The sequence below is a fragment of the Sodiomyces alkalinus genome, assembly GCF_003711515.1.
Source record: "Sodiomyces alkalinus F11 unplaced genomic scaffold SODALscaffold_1, whole genome shotgun sequence".
NCBI classification, from domain to species: Eukaryota; Fungi; Ascomycota; class Sordariomycetes; order Glomerellales; family Plectosphaerellaceae; genus Sodiomyces; species Sodiomyces alkalinus.
This window is the reverse complement of record NW_021167079.1, coordinates 4,246,964-4,259,178: the sequence shown is the minus strand read 5'-3', so window position 1 is coordinate 4,259,178 and position 12,215 is coordinate 4,246,964. Positions and strand designations below refer to the sequence as shown.

Sequence of the window (12,215 nt, the reverse complement as noted above, 5' to 3'; positions counted from 1 at the left end):
GGTACCGATCGTGTTGAGACGTTGAGAGACGAGCAGACTCCGGCTTCATGCGGAGAACGGATGCCACGCAGTATCATTACAGAGTACAAAGGCTGAGCCAGGGCTGTGGCTGTGACGAGTTCAGGAGTCCGAGGAGGCTACTATGCCGTAATTTACAGTGGGCTATACTGCAGTTAGATACCGTTTTAGAAGGCTTGAAGGCTTGGAGGACGCTGCAACGCATTACTTAAGGCAAGGACGGAAGTCGCTCAACACGGTGTTAAATACGCCGTGTCTAAAGTATAACACTGTACGTCGTTTCCTTAGGTTTTCGTACCCAACCTCATGTACATGTACCCTCTGTGGAAAAGCACCCATGGATTAATTAATTATGTAATTCCTTCATCTCGACGACGACACTCAGAAACTCCACTATTGCTTCTCGATGCCCTCATCCGGCCATCGATGCTCCATCCACTCGTACGCCTTGTCTGTCCATCTATCTTGTAGACGTTACAGCGTTCTCTTCTGCTGGCAGACCATGTTGCGATAAAGATTCGTCCGTGATTGAACGCCTAGGTGGATGGAATTCATGGAAGAGATGACGGGGGCTCATATCCGCCATGACGACCAACAACACGGCCACATTGGCTCGTAATGAGCTTTTCAAGCAGGTTTGTCTCACCTCTCCTATACTCATATTTCCCCGTCATCAAGTATTTCAGCTAATATCACCATGAATGTCAGCTCAAACCATGTTGCGTGCCTCTCAGCCAGATAGCTATCCGCCCCCCTGACGGCGCCCCAGCTGTCCGCAATCTCACAGAGCTAGTCGAGGACCTTAGCGGCATCATCAACCGCCAGGTCAATCGTGATCCGTCTGCTTTTGACGATAAACTCGCAGATTACGTCTTCTTTCCCCTATCTCATGTATTCCGCAATCAGAACTACTATCCCGCCCGCACCATCGAAGTTGCTCTCCGTGGCCTCACCACCCTCATCGTCCATGGATGGAAATCCAAGATAGCGCCCCAAATTGTGGAACAACTCCTCATTCTACTCACTTTCATCGTTGGGGGCGTCCCGGGACAGGAGTCCAAGCATGGTGTCTCAGAAGAGACCTCACTCGAGGCTCTGAGAGCGCTGACTGCCCTCATCACTGCGGCTGGTTCCTCAGCCGCCGCCGCCGCTTCTCTGGTCGAGACGAAGACCATTCCTGCCCTGGGGCACACTGTCACCGTTGTACTCCAGAGTGTCGTTGATGGGAAAGCACCCGACGTTCAAGCGGAAGCGCTCAGAGCTTTGCAGTCTATCTTCACATGCATCAAGGACCATGCTGCGCTTGCTAGTTTCCTTCCAGGCGTCGTTTCCTCGCTAACCAGATTACTCTCCACCCCGGCTCGCGAGAAGACCCGCGTCCTCGTGGCGGCCATATCTGCCCTGAAGGTGGTCCTCGTTTCCGTGCTTTCCGATCTGAGAACAAGATCCATCTCAGCCAAAACACAAACTCCGGAGCAGAACCCCGACGGTACAGATGACGCGAGTCAGAACGTATTGAGCCCTGCCTGGCTCAAAGCCACTGTATCCCAAATAAAACTGGCCTTGGCGACCGTGTTGAAGCTTCGTGCCAGCAAGTCGCAAAGCGTACGGGATGCATTGGGGAACCTGTGCCTGACATTGCTCGACGAGTGTCATACGACCCTGGAAAACTGCGCTCCCATCCTAGTCGAATCGGCCATCATCCTGGAACCCGAGGACGGTGCCTCTTCCACCATGATGGCGACTAGCCTTCAGGATCTTGCCACCATCTATCCGGAACTCGGAGAAAGCGCCAAAGTCACCGTCTACAGCTGGATCACCAGCCTCCCTCGCATCATGCAGTCTGCGGATGAATCGCACAAGCAGACCGCCATTCGCAACCTTTTAAAGGGTACCGAACTGGTGACACGGCTGCAACTCGACTCTTCGACACTGAACGACGCCGTCTCATTAGCCTTGAGAGACAGTATCTCTTTTATGGTGGCCGATGGTAGCAAGCAGGCCATATCGCCAGTATTATCCGAAGACGACGCTCTGTCTAGTAGACAGCTGGCTAGCCCAGGCGGCCTTGCGGCGAACTATCAGCTCGTCGTCATGAGCCAGGAGGGGCAACTCAAGACGAGGTCAGAAATGCTGAACCTAATAGCCAAGATCGGATCCGCTTCCCAACAGGTCAAGTTTGGACTTGAGATGCTAGACTACACCCGTGAGCTCACGGGGCCGTCGCAGGTCGCATCGTATTGGCTTTCTTTTGAACTAGTCAAGGCAGCTTTTTCAAGGTCCAGCGATGTCGACGACTTTCTGGATCTATCGTCCGTGGCAACTACGTCCGACGATCCGGAAACCGCACTCCAAGAAGTTTACACCTTCGCTGTGTCGCTGCTAGATTCACAGGACGAGTCGACCGAAATCGACTGGAGACTCGAGGCCATTGCCCTTGAGGTCACTGCCTACGCCGCCTCTCGTTCGGGGGAAGCATTCAGACCAGAGCTCATCGACGTCTTGTACCCCGTCACGACTTTCCTGGGCTCCCCTCATCCCAGGTTACGAGAACACGCTATCACGACGTTGAACATTGTCGCGGCCTCTTGTGGATACACCAGCGTCTCGGAGCTCATCATCGAGAACGTCGATTACATGGTAAACTCCGTCTCCCTCCGAATGAACACCCTCGATATCACTCCGGCGTCGACCAAGGTCCTCACAATGATGACAAGACTCACTGGTTCTCGTCTTATCCCGTACCTGGACGACGTTGTAGCGTCCATCTTTGCCGCCCTTGATAACTATCACGGATACCCTGTCTTCGTGGAGAGCCTCTTTGCCGCCCTCAAGGAGATTGTTGAGCAAGGCGCTAAGTCGGACAGATTGCTTCTCCAGGGCCGTGAAAATGGCCCGTCCACGCATAAAAAACATCGTCCGCAACCAGTGACGATAGACGATTTGGTGGACCTTTTGGACAGACGTGAAGAGCGACGAAAGCAGAGAGAAGAGGAGGATGTCACAGCCGAGGCCGAGGCCAAGGGCCTGCAAGCCCACCCTCAACGCCCCTGGGGTCCAGGGAAGAACAAGCCAAAAGGAACATTCATAGAAGAGATGGAACGGACCGAAGGAGAAGCCGAAGAGGAGACCCGAGGGGACATGGACATCGAAAAAGAGAAACCACCCAAAACACCAACGTATACCCTGCTGGAGAAAGTCGCCTACCTGACACAACACTACCTCACCTCCCCTGCCCCGACGCTCCGCAAATCGCTCCTGGACCTCCTCACCACCGTCTCCCCCGCCCTGTCTCCCGACGAAGACGCCTTCCTCCCCCTCATCAACGCCGTCTGGCCCGTCGTCGTCGCGCGCCTGTACGACGGGGAACCCTTCGTCGTCCTCGCGGCCTGCGACACTTTGGGCATGCTATGCCGTACGGCGGGGGACTTCCTGGCTTCGCGCATCAAGACAGAGTGGTGGGACGCCCTCGGGAAATGGTGCCGGGAGAAGAAACAAGCTGCGGTGCAAGCCAAGACGCGGAACAACCGGATCACAGCCCCGCGGAGCACAGCGGGGGATACCATCCTGGTCCCCTCTCGCGCGGGAGGTACCGTCGCAATGACGCCGTTGTCCTCCTCATCACCATCCTCATCGGCGGTAGGCGCGGGGACGGTAATGAACCGAGAGGCTGGCGGTGGGCTGGGGAAGTTCGCGTCCGCAGCGCAGATCTGGGAGGCCACCGTGCGGCTCCTCGTAGCCATCGTTTCCCATGTCCGCATCGAGGCTGAGATGTTCGACGAGGTGCTCGGGCTCCTGGCGGATCGGCTGGAACGGGATCCCGAGGTGCGCGAGGCGCTCGAGACCATCAATCCCGATGCTGTGTGGTTCGCATTGTACGAGCTGGGCGTTATCGACCCTCTGCCGACGCCAGTCATGGAAGGGGTCGAGTTTCCGCCTATGAAGAAGAGAGTCGGGTTGTAACGGGACTGGTACGCGATAGGGGCTTGTTGGCCGCTTCAAAGCCGGGGGTGGCTCAAGAGTCTGTAACTGTATCATGAATACGGGAGACGAGAAATCCAGTGTAAGTACCACAGATCAATAATAACACTCTCTTGATGTTTATATGTGATTTTGTGTGTATTGTATGTATGCGTATGTATTGGCCAAGCTCACACTACGACTAGACAATGCAGCGAATGTGTTTGAATGTTCATGATGTTGGTTGGCCCTGCCCAGCAGTTCTATATGCAAACATATCTTACTCCAACCGTACTGAACCGTGACGGCGACGACGATAACGGCCAAAGAATCTCTACCTCCTAGGCCTATCTTCGACCTCGGCATCGATGTCCCGTTCCACCATCTCGAGGGAGCTCAAGCTGGGGAACCGCTTCGAGAAATTCTCGATATAATCGTTCTTCTCCTGAGCCGTCATGTCTAGAAGTGGCTGACCCGACAGCTCTAATGCGACTAGATGTTCTGTGCCATATTGTGCCTGGCGCGGGTAAGGAGCAGTAGCTCCAACCGTGGGAAGGTTGTTGAGGTGGACCGGCTTCTTAGGTGCGGGCGGTTTCGCCCCCTGGGCAAGACGCGGCGTCGTTTGGGGAGGATCCGCCGCAGGCTGGCTCGGCTTAATCGCCCCAACGTCCTGCATGTTGGATGGGGGTATGACCGGTCGGTTGATGGCCTTCCGGGAAGTAGTGGGCTGAGGTTTCTCGACACGGCTAGCGGCCGTGGCGGCGTCCGAATAAACTCCGTAACCTTCGGCGGTCCGCGGAACCTGATCAGACTTCTGCCCATCGTCCAGCAAGCTCTGCACTCGGTGCTGGATGCTGATGGCTTTCGAGACGGGTTTCGGCGGGAGGGCTGGACGGGCAGACAAAATCGGAGCCCTGGTCGCCATGCGCTGGCGGTACTCAGCCTGTGCTGCCTCCACACGCCTTTCCTCCTGGATCAGCTGTTGCCGTTCGAATTCCCGCCGCATCTCGGGTGACATGTTCTCATCATGGGCCTGCGTTTGTCCGTCATCACTCCGTCCATCTGTAGCCTCTGATCCCGCAATCGGAGTCAGATCGCGCCGGTCAAACTCTTTGTCTGGTGACGGAGTCCGGGATGCCGCAGGGGGTGGCTGATGACTCTCGAACCGCTTGAAGGCCTCTCCAAATTTCCCGGTCAGGATGTTCTTGGAGCCCGTCGAGAGGCTGGTACTAGGTCGTTTAACGTGCCAGGAGCTCCGGTCCTTCTTCCCACCGGTCTCCTCCAAGCTTCGCAGAAACTCAACGTTAGATTCAATGTTGATTTCATCCTCGGGCCCGGCGGCGGGAGAGGGGGTCTTGTCGGTGTATCTGGCTAAGGGGAATCCAGAGGAGCCCATTGGTTTGGATGTCATCTGCCGCTCGCGCAGATAATCAATGCTGGACTCGAGGTGGGTGCTAGCCGGTCTCTGTCGTCCTACGGATTCTGCACTGGGTCGGGCCCCTTCGAGAGATGGTCGCGAGGATGAAGGCTGCCGTTTATGAGAGGACGGATATTGGGAGGACATATTCCTAGGGTTAGAAGCGGGCTGGTTCTCCTCGAAACGCGGAATATTGGGAAGATTCGGCTCTTCCATACCAGGCCTCGGCGCACTCGTGGCCCGTTGGCGGTCTGGGGACGGCACCCGCCAAATGGGGGGCGGCATTGCTTCTCGCGGCTTCTCTTCGGGCGGTGGGGTCGTCATGGTACCCGTGGACACGTAGTTCTGGGTAGAATGGTTCGAGATAGCCTGCAACTCGGGGTTGCTGGTAATGATAGCAGACGCTCGGCTCATCTCCGCGGTCTTTGGTGGCGCAGACAAGGTCTTCTTCAAGTCGGTTGCCGATGGTGCAGGCTTCACATTCAACGGCAGATGGGTGGTAGCGTCCGTCGGAGCGACTGTGCGAGGCCTCGAAGGTATCGGGGACGTGGAAAGGGTCGACTGTGGTTTCGCAAATGCTTCGTCGGCCAAGTGTTGCGCTACTTTCTGATTCAAATCATCCTGCTGTTTGAGCGGGGGTGAAGTAGGCGAATCGAAGCTGAATTTGGAACCATGGTCATGAAGCAGAGAGAACTGTTCAAGACTAGGAAACCGAGAAGACGGGCCAGCTGCCGTCTCTCCCTGACCGGCGGATTTAGAATCCAGCGCGGCAAAAGGGTCACCACTTGTCACACGGACAGAAACGGGGGTTGGCTTCTGAGGTTGTTGAGTAGCTTGGTGGGCAGTAGAGGGCGGCCTGCCTCTCCTCATGGGCACAATGTCTGGGATTGTCTGTTGTTCCTTACGAGGAGGAGCGAAGACGGCACCGACAACGGCGCTTGAGTTCAGCTTCTCGGTCGCGTGAGGCTTCTCGCTAGACCGGATTTCCTGGTAAGTGCGCCCAGAATAGATCTACGAGATGTCAGCGTTTGACTTCGCCTCCAAGCGGAGATCCTGGACACTGACATCAGGGATGGGAACTTCTCGGCCCTGCATGGCGCATGCCTCTCGCAGGACCTGGTAAATGTTCGGTCTGGATTGCGGGTTCTCACGCAGCAGGGACGCTACGGAAGTCATGGCGCCATTAGTATCCATGGCTTCAATTTACGTGGGAGGAAAACCATCTCACCGATTAGTTTTTTGAGCCTGTCCGAGAAGACAGGATGGCTGTGAAACCTGTAACTGGCATTCAGGATGGCAAGCTGCCCCTGGTCCTCGAACGGGGTGGTGTAATAACACAACTTGTAGAGCAGCACACCCAGAGCCCAGATATCGGACTTCTCATCTATCGGTTGTTTTCTGTAGACATCGACCATCTCGGGACTCCGGTACTGGAGGGTGGTATGCTTTTGCACATCCTCGTCTACGAGACGACATTCCGCAACAGTCTGGGGTGCAGGTCTCGGAGGTGCTGTGGACCCAAAGTCGCAGAGCTTGAACCGCCTTTTTGAATCTTGAGTCGAGATCAAGACGTTCTCGACTTTAAGATCTCGGTGCAGCAGCGGAGGTTTGAGGTAGTGCATGCATGCAACCCCCTCGGCGACATCTGTAAAAATTTGGAGGATCTCGGGTTCGGTCAGCCGGTGCTGGAGTCGGGTGTTCATGAAGTCGATCAGACCGCCGCCATTGCAGTATTCCATCAAGAGGAAGACCTCGTAGCCGCCACCATGGAGCTCAGACGCGTGCGAGTCGATATAGGTCACGATCGGGTGGTGCCCCTTGAGTCTCTTCATTGTTTCCACTTCGGTGCGCATGCCCTTCAAGGCCTCCTTGTCTGGAACCGCAACTCTTTTCAGGACAGCCAAGTCTGTGCCATCCAGGGGCTTTGGAAGCTTGACCAGGTACACATGGGCAAAACCACCCTCTGATAGGTATTTCTGTATGACAACCCGGTGGGAGCCAACCTGGATCTTGGTCCCAGGCGCGAAGGTGCCAGCTGGGGCTGTTGCCACATGACTAGGTATCGGGGCACCGTATACTACTGGCTGATGCGGGCGAGGGGCAGTCGGAGCCATAGGGTGACCGTGAGAAGCCATTTCAGAGAGTGGAATGGCGGGCTTGTCGTGTTAAAAAACCGTTAAGGAAGCCGTGATGTCGGTCTAGGCGTCGAGGACGAGGCGGTCGCGGAGGTTCGGTGGGGAGGGGCAAGGGGGATCGTGAATGCCGGCAAGATATGCATAAGATGAGCTGCAATGCGCAGCTAAGGCATTGGAGAGAGTTTAAGGTCAAAGCAGTTCTAAGCAAGACATTTTTTAGAAAAGGAAAGAGGCGGTTGTTTCAGTCGTTAAACAAGCGGAACTGTTGCTTTTCCAAAGCGAGGATATCAAAGGCAAGGCACAGGCACGTCCTTGGACCAGGAAGGTAGGAGTGCGGATACTTTCTGTCTGTACCTTTAATTACCTTGGTTACGTGTACATACTCCGTAATGTTCAGTTCAGGTACGGCAGAGTTATGCCTAACGGTACATCGCGTCCTTTGTACTCTGCCATACCTTACCTGAGTTACACCTGCCGTCCTGATTTGGTTGTCACATTACCTGCTGGTGCCAAGACATATGTTGTGCTGGGGTAAGGTAATACCTTGTAGGGTACAGTGGGTGAGCAATAATTTCGGTACATTTCAAAGATCCAGTGATTCGTTACTTTTGTCACATAATATGGGTTTTGCCCTAATAGAAAAAAGTGTTCCCCAAAAGGTTCGAAGCATTCTACTTTGGGTTATCCCGAAACTTTTGCTCACTTACTCTAATTACGAAGTGACTGCGAAAGTACAAAGGTACGTATCCGTCTAGAAGACCGGGAGGTAAGAGCAGTCCTCCCCGCCACCCGACGTTTACACTACCTTATCAGGACCTGGATCCTTATCGATAAGTGCTCCTAAATTTTCTCTGGGTGTTCCTCGAACTGGCGAGTTGTGATGCTGATTCCTGTTTATTACTTCCCTGAAAGAGAACAGAACATCAACACCAACACCAGCAACAATGGCAAAGAGAAAGAGGGCCGAAGGCGCTACTGTTACTGGCAGTAATGCTACAGACCTGGCACCTTCCAAAAAGGCAAGAGGAACTGTAGCTTTGGATTCAAAATCGCCATCGCAACCCCAACAGCGACAGAAATCCCCGACCAAAACCCAGCCCAAGCCTGAGTCCAAGTCTCAGTCCCAGTCTCAGTCCCAAGTCCAACATTTTACCACAGATGGCGGCCTTACCCTCCAAATTGTTACCGGCTCCTACGACCGTGTACTTCATGGAATATTAGCGACTGTGACCCCGGAAGGCAAAGTCGAATTCGCCGACACCTTCTTGTTCAACGCGCATCCTTCGGCCATTCGATGCGTTGCCCTCTCCCCGCCGACCAATCCAGCCCCAGGACAGGACCAGAAGGTCCTGCTGGCTTCGGGCAGCACCGATCCGAAAGTCAATATCTACACTCTTTCCGCGCACCCTCCGAAACGTCGAGAAAAGGACGAAATGTCCTCGGCCGGCCTGCGCCCGATTCTTGAAAACTCGAAGAACAGGGAACTAGGGGCCTATAATCCCCACGATTCGACCGTCACTAAACTCGTCTTCCCCACACGGTCTAAGCTCATTTCCTCGAGCGAGGACTCCACTATCTCTGTGGCCAAGACGAGGAACTGGGAGACCATGAGCACGATCAAGGTGCCAATACCAAAAGCGCAAGGCCGGCCGAGCGGCGACACGGCACCGCTCGGGGGCAGCCCGGCTGGAGTCAACGACTTTGCCGTCCATCCTAGCATGAAGTTGCTTATCAGCGTCAGTAAGGGCGAGCGTTGCATTCGTCTATGGAATCTCTTGACGGGGAAGAAGGCGGCCGTGCTCAACTTCGGCCGAGAGATGCTTCAGGAGATTGGGGAAGGAAAACACTCGACCGGAGAGGGCAGGCAGGTGGCATGGGGTGCGACGGCGGAGAGCGAAGAGTTTGCCGTGGGCTTCGACCGAGACATCGTGGTGTTCGGGATGGACAGTCTTCCCAGGTGCCGCGTCATGCCCGATGCGCGCACAAAGATCCACCATATGGAGTATATCTCTGTCGACGACGTGAGCGAAACGACGCTGATCGCCGTATCCACGGAGGATGGGAGAATACTGTTCTGCTCGACCCGGGAGGAGGACCTGACACGACCTCCGTCTTCGAAATCCAAAGAACAGAAGCTTCCTGTCGCTAAACTGGTGGCGCAAATTGGAGGCAAGGAAGCCGGCGTTACCGGAAGGATCAAGGATTTCAACGTCGTGCGCGTGGAAGAACAGAGCCAGACGGTATTCTACCTCGTTGGCGGAAGCAGTGACGGCAAGGTGCGGTTATGGAAGGTGGGTGCCAAGGAACTGCTGTCGCGCACCCAGGAGGCTACGGCCGGAAAGCCAGACAAACAGACCGAGCCCGAAGCCTCAGCCGCAGCTCCCCAAGTGGGCAACCTTTTGGGGGCGTACGAGACGAACAACAGAATCACCTGCACGGCGGCGTTTGCCATGATACCCCGGCCGGACGGTGTCGGCGAAAGTGATGACGAGATGGACGACCTGGAAGAGGAGACGGAAGACAACTCGAGCGACGATGGCGACGAGGGTGGTAAAGACGAGTAGGGAACGAGGGAGAAGAGAAGGGATGATGTCGGAGTACCTATAGGGCGGCGCGTCCAGAATGGGCATTCGCGGGGCAACATTGTAATTGCACAACGCTCATCTACTGATACCAAGTCACCATTTACTCCGTACCTACGTTATGTTTTATATCCTAGATTCTTGTCACTTTTGTCACCTTATCCACTCTAACCAGTCCCCAAGATCCGGGTCAACCCTGACTGGTAAATTAATCACGGCCAAGACCTTCCCACTGCTGTACGTGTAGATGGGGTCTGGGTTATGGGTTGCGGGTTGCGGGGTAATTACAGAACAACCCCACAGTCCACTGGATTGAGGCTTGTTATGGTGTCTCGCGACCTCGGGAGATATATCTGGCCCTGGTCATCTCTATCTAGACGAAGCACTTGGCAAAATTGCGACGGCATAGCGAGTGTTGCGCAGGGGATGAGATTATTTTTTTCTTCCTCCCTCTGCCGAGTTGCGATAACTTTGCAGATTGACTGGCGACCTCCGAGTTGGTAATGCTGCCGTCGTCTGATTAAGCAGACCAATAACCCCTTAAATTGGAAGATCACTTTGCGTGGCGAAGTGGCATGTCCAGTGGCCTGACAAAAGGATGAAAGCGATCTGCAGGATGATGGCTATGTATACTGCTTCGGTCCTTTTGGCCGCTGACTTTGAATTACTGTTTCCTGTTTCATGACAGTCCACCGCATAAGGTATGCCATGTATAAGTACCGGTATATGTACCTTAGGTTGTAGAGTTGATGCCGCCTTACCGGGGAGGCGACCTATCAGCGTTTTCGGATTCTTCTGTGTCACTTCACCGGCAGTACATGTCCCGCTGAATTCACGAAACCCGCAAATCAGACGAAAGTACAGCTGTTCACTTTTCTAATTCGGCCTGTCATGTGGAAGACAGATTCACAGCAATAATGCTGCTGACCTGTAGACAAGGAAGCACGTACGGATAGGCGTTTCAACACCACTTACCCCTACGTACCGCACATGCAGTTACCTTGGAATAGTGGAGCCGTGGCTGTTAATTACTTCGTGCTTCCCGCCTTATTTTGCACTGGCATGTGAATTTATATCTCCTTGCTCGCGTTCCATCTGTCCAACTTCTCTGCGAACCTAGACTACATAATCTACCTGCCCTTCCCCTCTTTCTAGGGACCAACCCGTCAGGCTCGTCATCCCTCCATTCGTCTTGTTCAAATACGCAGGCTTACTCTCTCTTTCTCCCCTTCTCCCTCTTGGCCATCTTTTCACTATCCAACCAAGCCAACATGTCTGACGATGGGCCTCCCCTCTTCCGACCCGTGCCTCGCCGACCCTTCAAAGTAAACTTGGAGGCTCCAACGTCCCGAGACGACAGGTCGCCCTCCCCTAACTCCCATCACGATGCGGATGCTCCGGCGGCCAGCCCACAATATAACGGTTTTGCGGCTACGACGCCATCCGAATCGACGTCCTTGAGCCGCACGCAGAGCGTCATCAACCTTACAGGCTCTACCCTCTCCTGGATATATTCTCCCTTGTCATCAAGCAAAGATAGGTTCGGCAGGGAAGAACTAGATTCACCATGGGGAACCGGCGCCCAGACACCCATAAAAAGGCCCAACCTCGACGATGCCACGTTCGAGGTTATGAAGCAACGCTCTGCCCTCCGAAATAAACGTTCAGCGCACGCAAACCCCTACAGCACTCTGCCTTCGTCTCCGAAATCGGCCCTCGCGTCAACGGTCATGTTCGCGTCCCGAATCGTCCTCCTCTTTCTCTTGGGCATGGGATACGGTGTCTTGGTGACGCGGCTGCATGATGGACAGAGATGGAGGGCGCTCTCCGTTGACGGCATTATCAATACCGGATATAACTGGACTATACTTGTTTTCTGGGGTGCGGCCGGCGTGCTTTTGGGTGCCCTGCTCCCGTGGTTCGATGGCGTATGGGAGAGAGCATTCGGCGACGATGATGCAGCGGCGGCAGGAAGGGAGGACGATTCGCCCGACAGCGAGGAGGACAACCGCGGCACCGACTGGACTCTTATGGTTCGAGGCATTGGGGCCTTTGTCGGCATTGTATTCGCCATTGTATGTTGCTCCCAACCCACTCATAGCA

The 12,215-nt window shown here is 54.8% G+C and overlaps 4 protein-coding genes across 4 annotated transcripts in view; 3 read left to right on the top strand and 1 right to left on the bottom strand.

Moving 5' to 3' along the window:
• The first annotated feature begins 413 nt into the window (after positions 1–413).
• SODALDRAFT_304395 (HEAT repeat protein) lies at positions 414–4,165 on the top strand. The gene is made up of 2 exons (XM_028608978.1): positions 414–653; positions 727–4,165. The coding sequence occupies exons 1-2, from the start codon at positions 603–605 to the stop codon at positions 3,979–3,981; spliced, it is 3,306 nt and encodes a 1,101-aa protein (XP_028470606.1). The 5' UTR covers positions 414–602; the 3' UTR covers positions 3,982–4,165.
• Positions 4,116–7,825, bottom strand: SODALDRAFT_375064 (serine/threonine-protein kinase ppk30). The gene is made up of 3 exons (XM_028614727.1): positions 6,624–7,825; positions 6,461–6,558; positions 4,116–6,406 (listed from the first exon to the last, which is right to left on the bottom strand). Exons 1-3 carry the CDS (start codon positions 7,528–7,530, stop codon positions 4,313–4,315), a joined length of 3,099 nt encoding a protein of 1,032 aa, XP_028470605.1. The 5' UTR covers positions 7,531–7,825; the 3' UTR covers positions 4,116–4,312.
• A 605-nt stretch (positions 7,826–8,430) lies between these two features.
• On the top strand, positions 8,431–10,333 carry SODALDRAFT_326962 (WD40 repeat-like protein). The gene has a single exon (XM_028610307.1). It carries the CDS (start codon positions 8,475–8,477, stop codon positions 10,092–10,094), a length of 1,620 nt encoding a protein of 539 aa, XP_028470604.1. The 5' UTR covers positions 8,431–8,474; the 3' UTR covers positions 10,095–10,333.
• A 724-nt stretch (positions 10,334–11,057) lies between these two features.
• SODALDRAFT_375060 (hypothetical protein) overlaps positions 11,058–12,215 on the top strand; it is a 6,454-nt gene continuing 5,296 nt past the window's right edge. The window contains exon 1 of the mRNA XM_028614726.1: positions 11,058–12,187. Within this exon, the coding sequence (XP_028470603.1) occupies positions 11,384–12,187 (804 nt within the window). The 5' untranslated portion in view covers positions 11,058–11,383. The remainder of the gene's footprint in view (positions 12,188–12,215) is intronic.